This window comes from Platichthys flesus, chromosome 15, assembly GCF_949316205.1.
Source record: "Platichthys flesus chromosome 15, fPlaFle2.1, whole genome shotgun sequence".
NCBI lineage: Eukaryota > Metazoa > Chordata > Actinopteri > Pleuronectiformes > Pleuronectidae > Platichthys > Platichthys flesus.
In genome coordinates this window covers 7,494,631-7,518,947 of record NC_084959.1, presented here as the reverse complement: position 1 = coordinate 7,518,947, position 24,317 = coordinate 7,494,631, and the positions used below count along the sequence as shown (strand labels likewise).

At 42.8% G+C, this 24,317-nt stretch overlaps 1 protein-coding gene across 1 annotated transcript in view; it reads left to right on the top strand.

Annotated features, from left to right (window-relative positions):
- Positions 1-1,363: 1,363 nt before the first annotated feature.
- Positions 1,364-24,317, top strand: part of shroom1 (shroom family member 1) — a 29,806-nt gene continuing 6,852 nt past the window's right edge. The window contains exons 1-5 of the mRNA XM_062405727.1: positions 1,364-1,528; positions 19,868-22,794; positions 22,893-23,079; positions 23,258-23,310; positions 23,655-24,308. Coding sequence (XP_062261711.1) covers positions 20,090-22,794; positions 22,893-23,079; positions 23,258-23,310; positions 23,655-24,308 — 3,599 coding nt within the window. The 5' untranslated portion in view covers positions 1,364-1,528; positions 19,868-20,089. The remainder of the gene's footprint in view (positions 1,529-19,867; positions 22,795-22,892; positions 23,080-23,257; positions 23,311-23,654; positions 24,309-24,317) is intronic.

Here is a 24,317-nt window from a genome sequence, read left to right as displayed (position 1 = left end):
AAGAAGCAGGCCTATACGGAGTGGTTTATCGTGATCTTTATTAAGCTTTGCTCGGCTTGGTTTTTCCTGAACATTGTTGGACATTTTAGAATCACTTGTCAACTTCACTCCTTGATCAGTGAAGCTGAATTGTAATCCAGCTGTCAGGCATTAAGTACTTTTACTGCAGTAAATATTTTAAATACTTCCTCTTGATTAAAGCTGAGTTTACTATAAAACATTTTTTGCTTGTGTAATATTTTTCTGGGATGGCTAGAAAGGAGCCTCTGACCCAAGCATTTCGTTGCCTGCGACTGCTGAATGTAATTTTTGTGCACATGATAAATAAAGTCTTGAATCTTGAATTGAACTTTAACTCTTTCCTCTAATCAGTGTTGTAGATACTGTCCTTTTGCTCATGATCTCAGTTGCACATGGCTTCTATTGCACTTCTGCAAGGTTTCTACGTTTTTCCCCCAGGTTCAGACGCTTATTTTGTTGTTCTTCCTGACTCTTGAGGGTTAAGAACAGGGAGATGTTGAACCTTGTTCAGCCCTAAGAGACAAATTGTTATTTGTAAATATGGGCCCCATGTGAACATTCTCATTAGCACCCAAGATAAATGTATTTTGTTATTCAAAACAATGTTTAATGCTGTATCGTAAGTCTAATTTGTGCTTGGTAACACAAACATGTTTATGTGTGTTTTATATAACTTTACATATTCATATTTTATATATTTTTTAAAACAATTACATAGGTATATAAAATTATATCAATAACACATAAATCGCTTTCAACTAGCATGTTTACGCCTTAAGACATAAGACAGCAAACACATTAGGGCCCACAATGTTTAATATTTTATTGTAAAAGAAGATTGATCCTACACTAAGCGAAGTCATTTTTCTCCTCCTCTCCACTCCACTCTCTTTTCTCCTCCTCCTCTCCATTCCTTTTTTTTGCTTATCATAACATTAAACCTTATTGAATGACCATATTATGACTCCTGCCCCGGGCCACACACACAACATGTGATCATAGAACCAATTGTCAAATCCGCTCCTTGATCAGTGAAGCTGAATTGTACTTGAAGTGAAAAGTACTTTTACTGCAGTAAATACTTAAAGTACTTCCTCCTGATTAAACCGGCGTCTCTTCACTGAACAAAACGGGGCAGAGAGAACCCTACTTCTCATCGCTCCTCCACCAGTGACTCGGGACAACCAATGGGATTTCGTGTTCGCCCCGGAGCCGCCGCCCCCCGCCGCGTCTGATTGGCCCGCTCGCTCTGTCTGTCAACGCTCTCCGGGGGGAGCTGGGCTAACAGCGAGCGGAGGAAAAGGAGGGAGGAGGGAGGAGGAGGAGGAGGAGGAGAGCCAGAGGAAAGCTCATTATTCCCGCAGCGACACACGCTCACTACCTGGAGAAAGTAAAGCTACTTTCCCACGTCAGGGGGGTTTTCCTCCGTGTTTTATCCACCGGAGAAGCGGGAGCGAGGGGACCTGAGGGGCCCCACACGTCCCGGAGAGTGCCCGAGAATCAACAGGTGGGTGAGGCTGTGAGCAACAGGTGCACCCGGTATCGCTGCGGCGGCCGCTCGGTTTCGGTTGTCATCCGTCTCCCCGGGAGGAGTAGGACGCATACAAGATGGCTGTTAGCATGTTGTTAACGTTAAACCACCTGTTTTTTTTTAACCACCTTCCCCGGGACTCGTGTTAGGCTGAGAAGGAAACTTTTATTCCGCCCAGATGAGCCGCTGCAGCTCGGCTTGTCTGCGGAGGAGCTGACGTTACACAGCAGAAGCACTCCATTACAATACGACATCATCTGACCGCGGTGTGGCTCCCCGCCTCCTGCAGCTGGGTTGTCAATGTCGAGGTTGTTTCACAGCGTCTTAAAACGGGCTTTTCGTGCACGTAGAGCCGCACACCACCGTACGATTAATCGGTTAATGACTTATACGAGCAATATTGACCAAACTGCTAATCTATCTATTGATGAATAATAGAAAGATCCATCAATAATAGTGAGTTCCAGCCCCAGAAGCAGCACGTGTTCTGTTTGTTTTTTTCTGTAATTTTTCTTATGGATTAGTGCTCAAACATTTAGCTGAAGTAAATCCTCAAAAAATGTAGATAATTAACAAAGTCATTCATCTAATAAAACTAAAATTCCTTGTTTGAACTGTTGATCATTAAAAAAAGGAGATTTGTGATTGATAAGTTTTTAGACCAAACAACTAATCACTTAACTGATATACTCCAGCCGAAGGTGTGTACTCGTCTGCTTATGCTTTTTACTTTCATATTTGTTATTTTTTACAGATTCTTAGGGATAAGTACTTAACGTACATGTTATTGACTGATTTGTCAATAAACAGATAATCAATGGACAAGAATACAAAGCTAATTCAAGTTATTTATCTATTCAAACAGATCTCAACTGTGAGTGGCATGAAAAGCATTAAGGATTAAAACAATATTTATTTGCGGTTAGAGCACGAGGAAACAAACTGCAGCCCAAACTTCTGTCATCACCCTCTTTAATTACCAATGTCAAACTATTTGTGTTGCACGTTGTATCTGATGTGTCCTTCCCTAACCTCATCTCCTCGCCTCACACTGATACCTGGCCCTGAATTATGCACAGGAGGGCCTTTCTACCTAATGACTGGACAATGTTTTATTTAAACTGGGGACAAAAGCCACCACGGCTGTGGCAGTGTGGCTTTGGAGGAAACCAGACACTGGTGTTTTGTGCTGGGGCTGAAACTGAAGCACTCATGCGGCCCGTTGGTCAGATGGTGGGAGCTGGAGGGAGCACACTGGCCCCTCTGTGTGCTGGTGCTGGATGCTGTGCCTCAGGCCGCTGACCCCACCCGACTCCGCTGCACCCACAGAGTCTGACCTGGAGGCTGCAGCGAGACCCTTATGCAGACGTTAGTGCAGAGTAGATGTGCATGTGGGTGTCAGGCATGCATTAACTACACACACAGATGGACAAAGACAAGAGACTCGTGTGTGCAGAGGAAGGCGAAGTACCGTCTTTACACACGTGCCTTCACAAAACCCCTGCGGAATCGAAACACTAATGTTTCATCGCTTAGATAGTCATGCATGAGTGGATGTCACATTAAATACTGACACACCTTCTGTCATTGTTGTATGCAGTTGGTTTATTTCTAATAGCTTGAGAAGGTGGTGCCTGTTTGTGTGTGTGTGTTCTGGAAGATTAAAGAGGAAAGGAAGCCAGAAACAAAAGATGGAAGCAAACAGAAGGGCTGGACTATAAAATAGAGAAGGGTCACAAAAACATGGGCCATACATGTAAACTGACCCTGGTGAAACAGGATCTCTTTCTCTCTGTCTTTCTCCCTCCTTCGTAGGGAACAGAAAAAGAACACATGGTGTTGATGGAAAAAGCCATAAAAAACGGAATTAGTTTGTGTTGTGCAGTAACTCTTAACCTCTGTGATTAGGAAACCAACTGGATTTGGTTACCCAGGGAAATTATGGCTGATATGATCCAAATTCAACATTCGGAATCTACACTGCTGATATTTGATGTCGAATTAAAATGAACAACTACTGAAGTAGTAGAAATAGCAGCTAAAAGAGAGAGCTATATCAAATTGCGTAATGCTGCTTTAATTACATCATTATGACCCTGTTTGATTTTACTCTGAACTCTACTGACGGTGTCACAGTGAGATAATTGACGAGGATGTAGCAGGAAGGGGTGAAAGGTGTAAATCAATTTACAGCTCGTCAGATGGTGTTATTCTTACCTGTTTTGCGTTACCTTTTATTCCTGCAACACAAGTGTGATCACAGCCTTTGCAGGGTGAGGCTTCCACGTGTGAGGCTTCCACTGGCATTGTTGTTTTCAGGAAACAGAAATACTCCTGATCCTTTCGGAAAGGAAGAAGCTAATGAAATGAATGACTCATTGTAAGGAAATGGGAGAGTTCAGTGGTGATTTATTTTTTTAAAAGGGTTTACTCCTGCTGGCTATAGTTGGGTATAGGAAAGGATTGCTTGTGATAATATTGATCTTAAGTATAAACTTGAGCCAGACCAATTTATTTGTTGGCCGATATGAGCCCTTGAAAGATATATTGGTATCAGCAATGGAACACAAATGTGAGAGGCTCTGCAGTTTCTGCAGATTTTCTCCACCTGGCCTCCTGAAGTACTTGTAAAGTAGCTAGCGACCAAAGTCCATCAAAGTTCATTATTATCATGATTCAATAGGTTGTAACAACTGATCAGGATTACATATCTTTGAGAGTATAGCGATAAGATTAGGACAGTATGTCTTTGTATTTGGGAACTTTTACATCTTGTCACTGTAACATAAAAGAACTGTAGATAGCAGAGGGTTTTGGTTCTAGAGAACCTCATGATGTCATGCTCCTCTTGAGAATAATGTCATTTGAAAAGCTGATAACAAGATGAATGCATGGTTGTGATGTGCAGGTATTCAGGTACGCTGCGCTTTCGTTGTATGACATCATTACTGGGAGGTTATTTCAAGCACTGATAAGGAGATAAGGGTGAATGATTTAATTCTCTATAACGAGAGCCTTGAGCAGGAAGAGTAAAATAATACAAATACTAAAAGGGAAAATCTGAGGGTGTAACTGGCAGAAAAGGGGAATCTAAGCTTGTTTGATAACTGGGATGGAATTTAAACAAATTAAATATTTATGACCTTCTTATTTCCTGTTATTGTAATGGTGTTTAGAATGTGATGTGGCTCAGTTAGGGATATATACATTATAGACTCAATTACCTAAGCTTAAATTACTCTACTTTCCTTCACTTAAGTCAGCACCTAAAAGGAATATAGTGCATTTAGGGGCCCACTTTTCCTCCTCATCATGCATGACATGAAGTTCCTGACATTATGTCGGTTGATATAAATCACTCTGTGTTTGAGGAACCTAGCCGAAACGTTGTCCAATGCCATCCACCGGACTCAGACATTCACAGCCTAACTCCATGTTTTCTCTCCCCCCACCTTTGGTCTAGTTTCCTCTCTTCAGTTGTCACTTCTCAGCGGGTAGAGACAGGGCCTTTTTGTTTCCACCAGGGTTAGACCACTCACTTGTCTGCAGCTGTGAATTATAGTCGGATCCTCCTTCTTTTGTCAGAGGAACAGAAAGGGCTCTTTAGGTCCTATACAGCAGATGGATGTGAAGGACACAAATGGCTGCCAGAGATAATCACTGGCCGATACGAGAACCCCTGAGGGCAGGTGGGAAAGTGTGTATGGCTATGTGCGTCCGTCTGGCTTTGCTGTTTATCTGACAGTACCACACCTATACTATTGTGCGCCCCTATAGGACTCTCATTGTGACATGGCAGTGTCATGTGTCATGTGTGTATTCGTGCATGTATGTGGTGTCAGTTTGTTCGTAACCTACCTGAAGTCCAGTTGAATTTGCTCTGTACATCACCGGTTGATCAGCAGAATCATAGTGAAATCATCATATCCATTCATCAAAAAACAAATCCTGCTCTGTAGTGATACTCCTGTTCAGAACTCCTCAGGGTGCCTTATATGAGATTTACTCAAGACTTGCTGCATTCAAATAAGACTGCTACTGGATTTTGGAGGCAGGTACTAATACTGATCCTATGGAGTTCAAATTTTAGACTATTATACCTCAGCCAATAGTATTTGATTACATGAAGAACTAACATACAACAGAATTGTTTTATTTATAAACAAGGGTGTATTTTATCATATCACAGGAATAGTAGGCATAATGATCTTCGTCAGTTATCGTTCCACTTCCTCCTCAGGCCGTCACACTACATTTCTCCCTTCCAGGTTACAAAGTCCAGAGTGTGTTGCGCTCTTTTCTGGTGAAGTTTAATCTCTGTGTGATTTGTTTTACAGCCCAAAGCACCACCTTACCCCCCACCACCACCCCTTCTCCTCTAACCGCCATCCCCTGCTCTGAAGTAAGAAACCTGCTCTGCCAGCAGTAAAAAGAGCCCATTGTGACCAGGACCCAAAAATTAACCATGGTGGCAGACGCGGTGCAGGGAAACACAATAGAGATTAGAAATCACTTGACTCCTGAGCATGACAATCAGCACTATCCGGTTACTATATATGTTTCAAAAGCAAGACGATTAACAGTTAACACTGGCTGTTCCATTCGGGCAGAGGCGTCAGTATAATGGGAGATCCCCTGCAGCCTGTAGTCTATTGCCTGAGGTGTAGTAGGGACAATGTAATTATCAACCCATTAAAGACACATTTGTTCTAATAGTTGTGCTCCGACATGTGGTCTGTCATTGAGGTGGAATGAATGGGAAATAACACAATCCATATCGCAATTGAGCCGCAAGATAAAGAACTGCTGTATCCAGGATAGAATAATAGTTTTCTTTTTTCATTGTTACGTTATTTTCATTTTAAAGCTGTTTGCAGCATAAAGCAAACTTCTCAGGGGAAAAGCGCTTACACAGGATTACTCAGACTTATCAGCCTGGAGAAAACTGTAGGAAAAAACCCTGATCATCTGCTTCAAAATGGCCTGAGGACTGACAAACAAGCTAAATTCTAACTCGGTATCCACCTTTTAACAGATTAATTAAATGTCAAAAAGCTGTCAACGGTGTCATGTCAGATGCTGTGTTTTTTTCCCGTCTGCAACAAGGATGAAGGAAGTAGAAATTATAATAAAGACTTATTACTGGTGTGATTTCAAAAAAATGCAGCAGTGCCAGTTTAGTACAGTGTCTGTGAATGGAAAACCCATTGAGGAACCTGTTGAAAGCTGAGATCTTTGCACTTTAAGCCGCAGTTTTGCTTTTCTAGCGCTAAGCTATCTACTAAATCAAATTTATTCTTGGTTTATTTTACAAGGAAAATTCCCCCAGTAGTCTTGGCTCTGAAATCGAGAAAGTGCGAAACAGGAGACAGGAGGGGAATTAATGGTTTGCCAGATGTTTGGCTTCTCTTATCAAACTTTCTCAATGTTTTATTGTGTGGCCAAAATCTAGACCTTTACTGTTTATGATAGGTAATACAAAAGCCGTATTGCATTACATGTTTATGAAGTAATAACATCTGGTCAGGGATCAACTTGAGTAAATTCAATTTTTGGCCAGATTTGGCCAATAAAGTCCACTACAGCTTATATAGTGTTTATCTCATGTTTGGTGAAATCATAAACCTAGATTTTAACAGCTAGCAGTTTTTGTATGTGCTTTTGGATTTTTCTGGAATAGATTCTGCCTCACATGGGTGCAGTGTTTGCTATTTGTACTTAAAGAACTTTATTAGCTTCTGCCTTGTTGTTTTCCTGGTGCCCTAATATGTAAAGTGGGTGGCTGTAGCTCAGGAGGTAGAGAAGGCTGTTGGTTCAACTCTCGTCCGCTCCAGTCTGACATGTCCTAGAGCAAAATACTGAACCTAAATTACCCCTGACGAATGGTGTCTGACTAAAAGAAAGTGCTGTGTATAGAAGGGCTGATTTTGTGAGCATAAATACACTTTGAGTGGTTGATAAGACTAGAAAAGCGGTATAAAAAATCTTGAACAGAATTAAAAACGTGTAGAAATGCAGATCAGATTTGGAGTTGACCTGGTCTCCTACCAATGAAAACTATCAGTGATTTGTCCCAGTTGTGTGTTTGTGTGCGTGTGTGTGTGTGTTTACTGACCCGTTTCACAAGAAACTAACCTGGGTAAATAAATGCAAAGTAAACATTTCTTTCTATTTCGTCTGTCAGTTTAATTTGCTTAACTTCACTGGACATTTTGAGTGTTGTTTAAGTGATTGAGCTTCATCAGCAGCCTCGTTGGGGTAAGAGAGGGGAAGTTAACACTCAGACAGTGTCTCTGGCTACCTGGAGGCTTACTTAGCCGTTCTGAACTGTGGTGCAACACTGAGCAAATGTTTCCTTGTCGCTGCATGTCCACAGGGCAGCCTATCATGTGTCTGGACTGTTCTTTTCATGCTTAATAATGCATCCTGGCAGGTATAAAAAAAGAGATTACAGGGATGTCTGTTCGCTTTCATCACGCCGTATTAGATAGTGAATGGTGACCCAGTTTGTCACACCTTTCTTTTCTTATCCTCCTATTTCTCCTTGTGTTCTGCTGCTTCTGCTTCCTTACCAGACATGATGTCACCAACTTGCCCCTGAAGTAGTAGGAGCTCCATGTGTGAATGAGTAAGCCTTGACCTCACAAGTCAGACTCTGCACCGTTTGTGTGTTTACTGCACCTTGTGAAGAGCTATTCAGCTGAATTAGGGCAAGTAGGAAATGTGCTTTTTTACTTGTTATCCATTAACTCTTCACCCATTGGTCAAATTTTATGTTCGTTTTTAAATGGTTGTTGAAGTGTGTGTCTGTGTGTGCCGAAATGTTTTTATTGAATAGCTCTGCACAGCCAAACAGGTGTTTGCAGTCATTCTGGCACTGTTCTGCTCAGGTTCATGTTTGGTGTTGGTAGAAATTACACAAGCTCAAAACTCAGTGTAGCAATCAGAAAGATAATGGTGCAACAAAAAATACAATGTGTAAACATCCACAGAGTGCTGAGAAGAGGTCTAATCTGTCAGAATGAGGAAAACAAAAAGGGGAGATGAAATGATGAGGATCAAAAACCGGAGTGGCCCTTTGGCAAAATTAGTGCATGGGTGTGGCTCTGTGCTTTGCATGATTTCAACCATAGCTCCATCAACCTTCAACCCGAGCGGAACTCCAACGCAGTGCCACATCCACTCTACTAGGTCTTAGTTTTGCATCGCTGTTGCTATGATTACGTCAGCCGTCCACACTACTCAGGAGTTTTTAACCGGTTGTTTTCTGAAACTAAGCAACCACCTGCAGAGAAGACAATCTGCTTTAGTTCTCAAGATTCACGCGTTGTGCATTTTCAGGTGTGTGATTATGTCGGAGTATATTGCTAATAAGTAGCTGCGCTTTTGCCAAAGATTGCTTTTGTTAAAACTCTTTTTGAAAAGAAACATATTATTACGGATGTAGCCTGAGTTTGTGTACTGTCACTTGACTTGATCGCTGAATCTCAGCATGCAGTGGGGGTTTGATGGCAGTGGAGTGGAGGCAGGAGGTGTGTTGTTCCCCTTCAAAACTAGTTAGCAGCTCAAATTGCTTTCTGGTGTCTACAAATGTCTATTCACCGACTGTAATTGCCTCGTATTAGACGGGTCTCGGGGAGCAGTAAGGCCAGACGAGGAATGCTGTTGTCCTGGAGCTCAGCCGCTCATTTAGTACTGCAACCTGACTTTAGCCTCTCCAGGAGGTCGGGCGATTACAGGAGGGGAACACCCAGTTCTCATTATGCAGTCTGAGTTTCTTAAAGTGAACCAGATAGTGTGTTGATGTGGAGTCTGAGGATTTGTGTGTGGCTGCAGAAGGATAGGGGATAAAGTTTTGTGGGTTTTCCCATGAAAGAAATTGGTGTGCCATATCGGAAAAAAAACCCAAAGGCAATAGCCAAAGAATCTCCATCTGCTGCAGCCAAATGGAATGATTGTCTGAAGACGGCCCGGTGGAGTCGGAACAACTACATCTGAGGTGCTGTTAAACACAACAGGCAAATCATGTGTTTGGCCCCTGGCGTGTTATGAACCTGGCACTTCTTACTCTGGCATTTTTCTTCACTGCAGAATTAATTATGTAATGTCTTTATTCCAAAGGCATTTCAATAATGACTCTTTCCTCATGATCCAACAAAGTGTCATGATATTAAGCAATCAGCATCTACTGAATATGACTATCCAAGCCTGATTTTCCTTTACATGACATGGACATTTAGAAGGTAAAACTGAAAAATAGATATGTTCAAATTAAATTAAAATGTGTGACTTACTGAAAGTTCAGCAGGACTTATACCTTTTGAGCTTGTTTCTGTCCAAATTACCTTATAGATAGAGCTTCAGGGATTTATGATTTAATAGATCAGGCTATGGAAAGGCAATTTATAAAAAATGATAAATCAAGATCTTCAGGTTCTCAGCCATTACTATTTTCTGGTTTTCTTATTCCACCATGAAAGTAAGCTGAGTATCTTTTTGGACTGTTTGTCAGACATAAGAATATTTAGTAGATGACACTTTGGACTTGTGATGGACATTGTCCACAATTGAAAGCAATAAAGTCCCAAATCTCCACGTTACTTTATTCCATCTAATCTTGCAGGTTTATATCCCTGTGATCGTCTCTGTGCACATTTTGTTTGTTCTACTCCAGGAAGTGTCCTACACGCTGTGCTCTTATCAGGTGTACTCACCTGCCATCTGCACAGGGCAGCAGGGAACTGATGCACCGATGAATGTCACTTATGTAAGAGATTTGAATAGAGCAGCGTGCTCAAAGTTTTCAGATGAAGAATGATGTTATTACATTATTGCTGCTTACCCAACGGAAAAATGGATACTCTTTGTTAGCTGAATAGAGCACTTTACATATTTATATTAAAGGGATAGTTCTCATCAATCTCTCACCACTATGCCGATGGAGGGGTGGGGGAAGTTATTGAGTCTACAGAACACTTCTAGAGTCTTAGGGGTAACCTTTGTTGCAGCCGAATCCAATACAATTGAAGTCAATGGTTAGTCCTTCTTTAGACCTAATAAAACAACAGAAAAACCATTACATGCCTCCATACTGCTTGTGTGGTGTCATCCAAGTTTCCACAAGCCCCGACATTTATATTTGACTTGAAATTAGTTAATTTACACCTTGTTTAAAGCCTTAAAGTCCACTGGAGGTGTATGTCTGAAGTACAGGTCGCCAGTTACTTCGACTGTATCGGATTCGGCTGCAACCAAGTTTAACCCTGAGACTCCAGAAGTGTTTTGTGGAGTCAAAGACTTCACTCAACCTTCCATCAGCATAGTGGTGAGTAGATAAAAAGGGAATTTTCAGTGAACTATCCCTTTTAGGTGTCAAACCGAAAGCCATTTATTCACTGAGTATAACAATCGGTTTGCTTTACCTGTGCTAGCTGCTTACCAAGCACATTTCTGTCTACGTGGTTCTGCTGTTATGTGTCAGGTGATTGGCCTCCTGGTCATGCTTACCCAGTTCAGATTGTTTTACTGTATGGTTTATGACATCTTTGATGTTGAACTTGCCTGAAGACAATTTCACTTTCTATTACTTTCTCTTCTTTCTCAAGGAGCAGAAAGATAAGAGGACACACATTATGACTCTATTCTAACAGTCAGAGCACATGGTGTCAGATGGAAAGTTTATATGTATTTAAGAAGTTTCCAAATCCACTTTTGCTAGTTTAATTGTCCTAGTCATTGTTGAGATGTTTGGCTGGATAAATGACAACCTTAACCAGCATGTTGTGTGACTGAACATTTGCATTTGACTTTGCATAGTTGTGGACAGTACAAAACAAACCTAACGTGTGATAGTTGCCACTGCAATATCTCTGTATCAGTACAGAAGAAACCGTGTGAGGGAGATTTAAAAGGGTTAGGGGTTAGGGTACATCAACAAGTAACTCGGATCAAATACAAGGTATATGTTTTAAGGTGTATATGTTACTTACATATTCATATTGTCTTTTCATTATATTGCTTTTCTGCACTGTGTTTATTTTTTACAGAAGGACTCCTGACAAAAGATTTGTAATGCTAGTTGACTTCCTCTCTATTAACACTATTTCTTACCATTGCAAACGAGAGCAGCAGAATAGAACCAGGTCATATTAAATGACCCTTATGCGACACCGCGCTGTATAGTGTGTGATAAGTCAGTAAATAGCTTTGCATCCGATTTGACCAGCATTACTACATTCCTTGAATAGTGCAGCAAATACTTGTTAGGGGCTAATGTATAGATTTCTCACAAAGATTTCGTTGTTCCCTGCTGTTCGTTTGCAGAAAGATTTCCTCAGACTTACTTCTTCATTTAATGAAACACATGCATTTAATAAATTAAATGACATTCGTCCTCCTTTGGTCTTCCCTCACATCATGAACAAATGCTGAACCTCTTTTAGTTCTGTTTGGATTAATTAATGATTGGTTATCTTGACAGAACAGTGAGGTCAGTGTCTCTGTGACACAAGTCTTTTGCTCCAGTGATAAATCTCATGCGCTCACGGTGAAGTCACGCAGTGTGTCATCGCTGTCGCTGTACCAGCTCAGGGGCCACCGCGGGTGAATTCCTGCATCTGTTATGTCTGTGGTCAGCTGGTCAGACCACGGCTCATTGTATAACAAGACAGAGATGGTTGCCGCAGCCTGGCAGGACAGAGACGACTACTGACAGGAGCTGACATAGGCTGAGCCTGCTGCTAGGGAGGATGAATTTGACTCAGTGGTCAGTATAAGTCTTAATCCTTGTTTGCAAAGGTTTTTGGACAGATGTTGTCCAGAGAAAAACAGGGATTGAAACAAGTGTCAAGACCGAACTGAGCTCCATATGAATTGCTCCACTTCGACTTCTTGGTGTCTTTAGGGACTGTTGAGAGACAAAGTGTTGTCCTATAGAAAACACTGGGAACACAAGAACAATGGCTGTTGTTGCGTTTCTTTAAGAACAGCATTTTTCCCCATTATGGTGAAGTCATGGAGACTCTCCCTACCTTTTGAACAGGAAATGGGTCATTTTCTTTTCTTCCTGCTGTGTTTGTCCACAACTTCCTGCAGGGCCAAGTCTCTTCTTTCTCACTTTCTGTTTTTATACCTACTTATACATTCCTTGTCCTAGTCCTCTTTTCTCTTCATTGTTGTACCACACAAATGATCTAAATAAGGTAATCTCCTACTTTTGTAAAGATCAGATGCTTTGACAGATTTTATTCAGTGAAACTTGTTCATCTTAAACCCTGAGATCGGACGTTACTTAGGCCCGGGTCGTCTTGACATTGACATCGATGTTTACCGTCTTGCATCAAGAAAGTTTTGTCTGCTTCTGCACAAGTAGATGGATGTTACTCTCATTTGTTGCATGACTTTTTATGTCAGCTATAAAAAAGTGTGTGAGATGGCACTTGGACAGCATTCAGTTTGGCTCCTGGTTGTCCAATGGCAACTGTGATTGCCCTTTTTATAATCATTCCACATCTGACTTTGACCCCGGTTAATATATTCTGTGGTTCTAGCACGCATACCAAAGAGTGAAAACAATATGCTGCAGTAAGGATTATTTTTCACGGCCCATTTTTAGACCAAACACACACACTCATGAAAATACAAAAAAATGGCCCATAGCCTTGTTCTATCCTAGTGCAGAGGAATTTCTACAGTATCCTGTTAAACTCACCAAGACTAGATCATATTGCAGCCCCCTGGGGGGTCCTTAATACAAAAGTAATTGTCTTCTCAGAAGCCACTCGAAGGCAATAAGAAGTTTATCATTTGCAGAGTTCATTTTGAAACTTTCTGCTGCCACCAGCGTCTCCTGGTTAACCAGTTCCTGGTTAATGGTTGACCAGGAAAGATACAGACAGCTGTTTTTTATTGCAGAGAATATTATTATTAATAAATACACTTTTTGACCTTGTTGCATTTGTGTGTGTGCATTCACTATTCAGTGGTGAAAACAAGTTTCTTCAGGTTTTGGTGGAAACATCAACTGTAAATTGAGTAGCATTAATATTGTACTTGACAATATTAATGCTACTCAATTTACAGTTGTATTGAGGTCAGATCAGTGCAGAAATGCAGAGCTTATTTGAGTGTGACAGCTTGTCTTGGTCAGATAGAGATGTTAGATGCTGGTCTGAGAACTGCTCAGCAAGATAGAGCCACAGTTTCTTTCTCCTCATGGACACAGATTAATCTCTCGTCTTTTTTCAGTTTGATGCACATGCACAGACGAGAGAAGCTGCCCTGCAGGCGTTGGTGATTACACTGCACAATAACACGGCTTTCCCTTTCCCGCTACTAGATGCTTTGCTATGTCAGTAATCGACACCCGACCACTTCCACCTTTTCAAAAACGGCTTCCTCTCCATTTCTGTTTGATCGGACACAATGGGAATGATGTCTTTGAGGTCCTGTGGGAGACTGGATCCCAGAAATTAAGTCATAGCTGAGCATTGTTGCTGCTCTGATGCCTCCTCCATCTGTTTTATCCTCACAGATTTCTGATTATAAGAAACCAGTTTACCGTTTCTGGTGTCTTGTATTAGGTTTCTCTGGCCTCCGATAACTGTTTGCTCAGGGATGGAGGGTCAATCAATATTTCTACTTTACACTGTGAGTGATTTAAGAGTTTACTAGCACAAGTTCACCTGAAGGCCTATGTGGACCTAAAAGGTCAGTGGAACAATTTTAATCCCATGGTAGCTTAAATCATGAATGCTGTACGTAAGAGTGACTGGGATCTACTGAATGCATGTATTTGTTTTTTGTTGCGTGTGTAGTCAAAGCTCTGATGCTTGTCGTTGAGTTACATCACTGTCATGTGACATTTCTGTTTTTAAGGCATAGTGACTACTCCGTCCTTTAAGGCAACAATTTAGCTTACAGTTAAAATGTTACCCCAATATTATGCAGTAGGACTTATTGGTAATGGTGTCTGAATACAGTCCAAAAAGAGCTTCTTCTTCTTTGAGTTTCTCCGATGACAGTGCCAACCTACAAATACATTTAAAAAAATGTAATAAAGAATAATCACATTAGAATAAGCTGTAGTTGTCTAAGGGACTCAAATTAACACTTTGAGTGACATGAGTTGCTTTGAGATATGCACTGAACTTTGGAGATTCCCCGTAACAGCCTCACTTACAGCCTCCATCTGAGAACAAAAATGATGGGCGGTCTGATTCTCTTTGTGAAACCGGTCATACCACTCTAATGGTATGCAGCCTTCATTAATAATCATATTAATTACACCTACTTAGACATTTTGAAATGTGTGCCGTAAGATTGTCTTGTAATTGTCTCACTAGTGAAAGTCCCTGATTGAGAGCAACAGTGCTTACAGTACATTTTTGAGGACCAACCCATTCAGCTCCTCAGTCAGGGGTCCGTCAGCCCATCATCATCGTCTTTGTCAGCAGACGCAGAAGGGCCAGCAGGGCTAACAAGATTAGAGGTTTTGGTCTGCTAGTGGGTTGGCTGACTACCGACTATAACTCCTCATATTCCTGGCTCATCTCTTGTTTTCCTCTCTGTCCTCCATGTTTCTTATCTTTTTCGACATGTGGGTTTGTGGCATCTTTTTGTCGTCTGTCTCACTGTCATTCTCTATCTGTCATTTGGCCTCTGCCTCTCAGGTGCCTGGTGGTACAGTCTCGTGGCTGCATGGCGAAGGTCATGTGGGAACACATAATCACCAATGAAAGACAAAGAATTTAACACCCCCCCCCCGCCAATACCTCTCTCTCTCTACCAGACTCACTCTGTGTTCCCTCTCTCTCCTTCTCATTCACTGGTTTTAATAAACACAATCTAAATTAATAAGACACTGTGCCCTTGCCTGACCCTTTCCCTGAACACGTTACAGTTAAAAAATATATATATATGCTCTTTAAATTCGTACAGTTCTTACAGCTAACTCTCTGATTAGAGATTTTAGCTGAGTTAGCAGGCAGACCCTGCTCATGAGCTCATCCCTTCTTGTTTGTTTGTTGACCCCTGCTGTGGAGTTCCTGTGTGATCACGTGTGGAAATTATTTTGAAAATAAATGTAAAAAAAGAAATTGAAACAAATGTAACGGATCCAGCTTGTTTTCAACTTGATGGTGGTACATGTTAAACTAGGACTACACATTTTTAAGGGTCAGCCTGAATACAATACAACACACTGGTTGTCGGGGACTGTGGCTTAATCCATCCGAATACGGATCGTTAAATATTCATTTATTACATAGTTATGTGTTACGCATATCCCTTAACCATTCACGCACACTGGGCATGTGCATACCAGTGTAAACAGGAAGCAGATTATCTACACTGCAGTTGATTGCTTAGTTGCAGCAAAATCTAAGAAGGAGGAAATTTAAGAGATTTATTTTCTTGGACTAACGACTACGTGGGGCTGTTGTTAACCGCTTGCAGTCGAATTGTGACCGATAAGAACCAACCACATAGTGAGTGCTGGTGACTGCATCAGCATATCCAAATGTCTCAGTGTTTGCCCGTCCATATGACAATGCATTTTCAAACTAAAACAGGGCCAGCAGTGTTTCCCCATTTTAGGGGCTTGAATCCACTGGGGTGGAGCAGACGACGCATAAATACAGCAACAGTGATGTGTTAAGCTTTGAGATTTCCTTGAGTTTCATGTGGTTTCAATACTTTTTCCAGCTCTGTCTCGGAAGAATCTGTCTATGACATGGAGACGGTAACATCAGCAGTGAAACCAACAACAACATCAACAACAACATAAACCTGCAGGCAGCTCTTTGCTCCACTTTGTCCGACACTGTGCTGCTAACAGTAACAAATACATGTGCATAGCTGAGCACCAGGACTGCCAGCCACAATAAAAAACAATAGAGAAGGCAGAGGGCCTTTGTCTAATGAAAAGCTTATGGTGTCATTAAGAGCGTGTTTGACCCAAGCAATAGACAGATCAGCGTTTTACGGTGTGTTTCTAGGTTTTATGGCATTGGCTAATTGCTGTGGAATTAGTGTTGCTATTAACAGCACACTAGATCGTCATTCTCATTTTAACTCTGATGGTGTATGTACAGTGAATAGGTTCAATTTTCAGAACATTTGAAAGAAAACCGCAATCACTGGTGTGGCAACAAGTGCATGAATCAAACCCAATGTTTCTAAATTAAATTACACCATTAATTAACTCGGCCTGACTCCGGTAGTAATTATGATCATTTTGTCTGCTGTCTGTTATTGATTAGTATATTCTTTATGAATTGGGGATATTAATAGGTGTTAGAAATTAGAGAGAAAAGGGAAAATTGGTGTGATGGTGGGGATGATGGTCTTTTTTTTGGGTGGAGGCTGGGAGGTCATCTATCCCACCATCGCTTCCCCCTCCCCTGTTCTCCCTCCTGCCTTGGCCGGTCTCCATGTGCCGGGCTCAGGGCCTTGGGAATGAATGGCGCCTGGGCTCTGCTCCGTCTTTGAAGCCAGCCAGGAATGCGAGGCCTCTTTTTTTTTCTCTCTCTCTCTCTCTCTCTACTCTCTCTCTCTGTTGTTCAGGCTGCCGGCAGCACTTGCAGCTATCTGCAGCAGTGAAATATTCCCTCCGCTGCGCTCATTGTGCATCAGAGAGCCGGACGTCATAGGCTGGCCAATCAGCGGGTCCCGCTATGCAGCCTTGGGTCTTAGTGGGGGGAGAAGGGACTCACTGGAAGTCTTCCCTCTAATATCGGGCTCTCCTGGTTACTTGGTCTGGTCCCCTCTTCAGAGGAAGAAAGATGTTCTGAATGAGAAACAAGGGTGGAAATCATTTGGATAAACTTGACTGAAGTTGAAACTTTGAAAGCGTATTTCTGTCTCAGATGGAACTTAGGAAGGTCAGCAGCTTAGCCTCAAAGTTTGGGTGAGTTTTTTCTTTGCTTGCTCTTTACTTAAAGTTCGTAGTCTTTCAAGCAAACCAGTCTGATCAGTGATCACCAAGTGGTTTCCAGTCTGCCTTGCTGGTGTGACTGTTGATCCAGTCTCCCAACTTTGTGTTCAGCTTTCCTGCTGTCATTGTTCACTTCTCTTGTCTCTTGTTGTGGTTTGCGTGTGAGGGTATTTGTCTGGGCCGGTCACCCTCTGCCTCACCCTCCCTCCCTTCCTCCCTCCCTCCCCTCTGTACATTTTGTCACTGCCTGTCCCCTCCATCACTTCCACTTGAGCGCTCCCCTGTTTGAGAGCCCCTCTCTTTTCGCAGAGGGAAGAGGAGGGCTGGAAACCACAAACACACACACACACACACAGACACACTGGGACACAGCACAGATCAGAAGAGCCTTCATAAACAAATGGAATCCCCCTTAATACTGTAGTTTGAAAGGCTCTTGGGAGGTGGATTTTGTGCGTATGCAAAACGACCACCTAGGATCATCTTTGATTCAGGTTTTTCAGCTCAGCCAACAAACTTGGCAATAATTAGGGGGAGTCTTCAGTTGTCGGTTTAATTTGCTAAGTAGTTGTACACTAGAGGATTTTGGTCTTTGCTGGTAAGAGTTGTTATTAGTTGGTAAAAAAGAAAAAGGAAAAGAGGCACAATGTGGACAATATTTCTTGTACTCTCCCATCAATGGTGAGGCCCAGTGTTCATACTGTGGTGGCAGAGTTGATGAACTGGTTGGGTCGTCTTTGTTTTATTGGCAACACTGACCTTCCTGTGTGCATGACAGGTATGTGGCTTCAGTTTGATGACAATGAAAGGTATGCAGGTCAAGGCAGAGAGAGGCTATTTGGCCAGTCATAAGTCCACAGTAAAAACCTGAACCTGTCATTAACCTGCTGGGGCTCATTGGAGATGACTGGAGTTTTCAGGATAACAGATGATGATTAGGTCTCCATGGATTATCGGACCACGGTAATGTTATACCTAAAATCTATTAAAGATATAGTATTTCTTCAGGGAAATAGGAAGAATCTGCTTTTATTCTTATGAAGAGATCAGCTATAGACTGAAATCAGTCCTGGTGTTAACTATTTTCTGGTCATTAAAGATGTATCAATGTATCCCAGTCTAAATGAATGCCATGTATAGTATGAGCTCTTCAGCAAATCCATTTTAAAGACCCAAAGATTATTGATCATGTGTTATCTGCAAATATCTCATGGGTTTTATTTGCTTGACTGTGACTGGATTGGACTTGAATAGGTTTATATGCAAAGGAAAACATAATTGTTGCTAGTATAGTTAAAAGAATGTAAAATCTTCCCTTGTTGCATTTGAGGGCAAATAATGCAACTATTTAAATAGCCCAAGAATAATGAGCAGGGCTGTATAACAAGGCATTATACATCTGTCACATGACTAATCTTCACATATTTCTGTAGATCCATATGGAATTCCTGACATTTTTCCATGTGTGTGCTGCAACGTGCACCAGGAACCTCAAGGCCCTTAATTAGAGGCCTTATTGATGCAAAACGACAGACTCCTTCAGCAGGTGGTAAACTGAACTGACCTAAAAAACCGAGCTGCAGTAAACTGTGTCAGACATGAAACAGAAAAAAGGACATAAAACTTTATATCTTGCTCACATGAAGATTTTAGTGTTGACTTTATAATATGAGAGGAGGTGATGGTGTTTAAAGGCGACATGAGTATTTATGGCAGTTCATAGGGTTTATACTTAAAATTCCTTACATTCAGTTGGTTTAACTTACACTATTTTGACACAGACATGTCAAACATCGTTTTGCTCTAAATCCTCCAGTCTAACAACGTTAAAGCTGGAAAAAAATGTGAATTGTGTTGATCAAGGAGGTTAAATACCAAAAGAATGAAGAAGACATATTTGAAATCTTAGTTCTTAATTTTTAATTATAATAATGGATAAAAAGTGCACAAATATGTTCACTCAAGGAATTTGACCTAGAAATGCCAGGATAAGATTCCACACTGGTGAATTACTGTCTTCTGGCACCTTAATCGTTTCAGCAGGAAACTCCCTGCGAAAAAACCTTTTCAATTTCAGGTACCTGATGCAGCCATGCATACAGTGTAGATTAGGTTTGGGAGTATAGCTTAGTGTGTCATCAACCAAGTGGAAGTGCCAACCTGACAATGTAATGCAAAGAAAGTGCGATTGTTTCAAAACCATGTGGTAGATTGAGTATCGGTCAGGCACTAAAACTCCCTTTTCCCCCTCAAATGCTGTTTGAACACATATTTAGTGAAACCATTTCACTCTTGAGTAGTTATTTGTTCGTAGTTTGAGTCCAGGCTTAGGTTTTCAGGCTGATAACCTGTCTTTGCTGTATTTGTGTTTTCTCCTTCAGGATCCACTGAGCAGAATATCCCAAGAGGCTTTGAAGAAAACCAAAAGGAGATAGGAAAATGACCTAATTAGAGACAAGTGTGACTGACAACCTGGTGCACATGTGTTGGTGGTAATTTCCCTCAGTTTCACCCACAAGGCACACACATGCATCAGCGCACATACACGCTGGACATATTCACAGACCCTGCCCTTTCCTTCTTGCTGTCTGCCCCGGTCCTCCATGGATTCCTACAACTTCCACTTTGAGAGAATGAGCAACGTGGACCTGCATACTCTGAGCCTGCCCGTCAGCCGGCTCTCCCCAGCCAAGTCCAACAGCAGCATCGTCGAACAGCTCGCCCACCACCAACACGGCAAAGGAGACTCCGCCTACAGCTCCTTCTCTGGTGGGTCCACTGCCCCAGACTACCCTTCACCCTTCCTACCAGACGACCTGCAGTCCAGCTCCTTCAGCCACTATGCTGATATCAAGTATGTAAAGTCCATCTACAACCCCAAACAGGTTGTGCCGTCGAATTCAAAGACCATGGACCAGCTCTATCGCTCTGTGGAAGCTATCTCTCAGCACTATCGCAACAACACCAGCACCAATGTAAACCACCACAATGGCAATGTCAGCTTCCATAACATCAACAACAAAGTGGTCTCTAATCAGGAGGTGCCTTTGAGGGCTCCTTCCCAAAGTTCTTACCCTCCTATCCACCCTCCTCCAGTCCCAGCACGCCTGGATAGTTTCATAGCCACAAAAAACTTGGAGAACAGCATGGTCCACCACCACGGTACTGAGTTTCAACCACAGCCTCAACAACAGCCCCGATCCTACAATCGACTCCATGGTCTGAACGCCCGAAGCCCTGAGAAGCCTAACACAGATACAGGCAACTCAAGCTTCAATTCGGAACCAGTGTATTCAGTTTGGAGGGGCTCTGAACGCCAGCAACCTCAGGCCCAGCAACCATCAGGTTACCGCACACAGCGACAGTCTCAAGATCAGACCAGGGCTCCATTGAACCCAGAATACCCTTTCATTGTGGATAACAATGCTGCATCTGAGCAGCAGAAATCAAAATACATCCTTAGTGTATCACCACCCCGAGGCACAAGCCTGTCGGAACACCTTAAACCCAGACATCTCTCAGCCAGTGGTGGATGCAATGGAGATAATCGCAAGTCCAGTGGAAGCAGTAGCATTTTGGAGTGTCAGCGCAAAAGGGTGCACTCAGCTCATGATTGGCTTGGGTCAGAGCCGACCAGAGCCGCCAGCCCCTGGAACGCTGGTCAGAGTTTCATCAACAGCAGCATCCAACACAAGGGTCAGTTCTACTTTGTCACAGGAGTGTGTAAGCTGTCTGACTCTGGGATGAGGACAAATTCATCATCTGTGTGCGGATCTGACGCTGGGAGTGAGAGCTCTACTGTGGTTGAGAAGCACCAGATAAGAGAGAACCAAAGAAGCCACAGCACTATGGATAATTGGTTTAGACCGCTCCAAGAGAGTTCTCGCACATCCAGCGGTACGATTCCAGATGAGGGCGAGGTTTTCTCTTCTTTGTCCCAGGGCAAAGACATGTCTTCCAGGAGTCAGGATCAGGAGAATCACAGGCCATCTTTCATCTCAACGCAGTCCTCACGAAGCCTTGATGCCTTAGAAGAAATCGAAATGATCCAGAGTCGAGATATCGGACGCCACACTGCCAACAACCCTATATTCTACTGTGGACCTGACAGAAACTGCCTGCCACTTTCAGTTACGCAAATGAAGGAGGGAACCTCATTAATAAGCAATGAACAGCCCCATCATAAGAGAGAGGAACAGGCAAAGAGAGGTAAACGGCAGCCTTTGGGGGATTTAGCCAGTGAGCGGATAAACAAAGAAACGACCCCGCTTCTCTATCAACTCACTGAAGCTAACAGGGCAGCGCTACAGCCCAAAAAGAATGCTGATATCATTATAAAAGGCAGGGAGGAGATTCGAAACAAAACGGATCATGGAGACATGTTAGGAAACAGCAAAGAGAGACCTGCACAAGATGACACGGGCAAGAACGACAGAGGAGACGTTATCTCTGTTGCCTGTAATACTCTTGATGACTCATTTAAAAAGTACTACAAAGAGAGGCTGAAGGATGCCCAATCTAAAGTCTTGAGGGAGACTTCATTTAAACGGAGGGACCTGCAGCTGTCATGGCCAAGCCGCATGAGGCAAAAACCTGAGCTGAGGCCAACAGTGATTCACGCTTTCACCCCATCACAGGACTCTGAGACATCCACAGACACACTCACTCCGTCGGTGAACTCTGAGGAGACGGAGCGAGGGAGTATGATGGAAGAGGTCATTGAGAATCAGAAGGAGATTGACAAGGAGACTGAAGAGGAAATTGGGAGATCAGCAAATGTGGCGCAGCCCCAGGTGGGACGCATCGGATACAGGAAGCGACTGACTCCCGAGCAGAAGAAGATGTGTTTCTCTGAACCAGAGAAGCTCCACCAGCTCGGCAACGTCCCCAGCCACTCTACGTGTCGCTCCTTCGGCAACGAGGACGACGTGTTTGCAACTGAATGTGATGAAGAGGAACTTGAGCAGCAAGGAGAGCTGGGGCTGGTTGCAGCACGTAGGAAGATGTTTGAGACAAGAGGTCGAGCACTTTCAGCGTCTAGCGCCTCAAAGACAAACCTTAAGCATCTGCAACAGAAGGCCCTGGTGGAGTACATGAAACGTAAGACGGGCCAGAAAGTGGCTGAGCCACAGCAACCAGCGTCTCAGTTACCACCTTCATCCAGACATAGGCACTCACTGGGAGAGAAACCATTTGACTGGGGTCCCAGGCCTCTATCAGGAAATCATGAGGTAAAAAATACAACGAAGAAGCTCAACAGACCCCACTCTGCAGGCCGCATCCTCGATTCCTCCACCAGCTCTGCAAGGTAACAAAGACACAGAGCAATGATTCTTTTTTAAAACAGTTTTTTGTTTGTTTGCATCACACATTTTCACTATTCTCTTTTGATTTTCGTTTAAACAGGTATGCACAGTTCTTCTCAGCACAGTCTTGTTCAGGCCAATACACTGTCCAGTCGAATCAGCCAAGATGGAGGGAGAGTCGAGGGCCATATCAGGGGAGGGCTGCCTCAGTAGAGAGTCTCTTGGACCAGCCAGATCCTCTGAGTTTCTGCAGGAACAGATCAACATCCACACCACATGCGTTTCAGGTATGTCATTTCCAGACAGTGGTAGATATTAGTCAAAAATTTGATGTGAGAATTATCTAATCAAGCAAACAAAGATATTTCTGACCCATTTTTGGCTTCCACATTATCTGCTATTGAGTTCAGAGGAAAATCATAAATGTGTATCTTAAACCTTTTTGTTCCTCCTCTGATTCTGCAGGCCCACAACTACGAAAAGGATCCATTACCAGTTAATACTATGGAAACCTGTAGGTATGTACCAGCGCTGCAGACATGTTGGGACATTTTTAGTGGTTTTAGGTCAGGAGAGTCTTAGGTCAGTGATGTGTGCACTGTGGCACAGACTATAAATCTCTGCTTGATTCACTGTGGCAGTGGAAATTCAACACCCACCTGCTCCAGCAAAGCAGCATTCCTTTCAAAAGATTTATGCAAAAGCTCCATCAGAAGAATCATTGACTCAAACATGTTTTTGCTCTCAAGGAATATATGAGAGAAATGTGCCAGTTTCTATGGATTTCCTGTCCTGAATTAATCATAGTGTGTATGAGTCGCATGTTGTATTTCTCACATTTGACAATTTATGTCTATTTCAGTCCACAGACAAATACCACTGAGAATCCCTCAGTAAAGCCCATCTCAGAGAGCCAGCCGTCTGCCCGTGTGGTTGCACAGAGGGGGAAGTCCATGGAAGAGCTTGGGGTATTAAAATTAACAAAACCCTCAGCTTTGAGTAAAAGTTCTGAGCAGCTAGATCAACTGTGGAGACAATCGACTGGACCCGGAGGCCCAGAAGTAGACAAGAGGAGTTTTTCGTTTATTGCTGAAGTCCGAGAAGCCCAGCGATTGGAAAGCAGGAGGAAGAAACAATATCTAACCGAGCAGGCAGGAAAAGAACCAGAGATTATTGGTCAGAAGAACACTCAGGGACAGATACAAAACCAAACCCAGAAAAGATCCCAGATGAGTCAGAGCTCAGAACCGGGGGAGAACGCAACATTAGTAGCAAGCACCTTGAGTAGATCCACCTCCCCAGCGCCCTGCTCCTCTTCCAGGGTCAGGGTTCACTCTGGATCTCCTAGATCTCTCGGCCCGGTCACAGATGAGTTCAAGTCCATCAGACCGCCCAGCGAGACTTCATCTAATCCACCTTCTCCCAGAGGTTTAGAGACCAGAGAGGGGGAGATCAAATCCACCTCGTCCACCCCTACCCAGACAAAGGTTCCTTGTGAAAATAAACCTGGCTACAGGTAAGATTA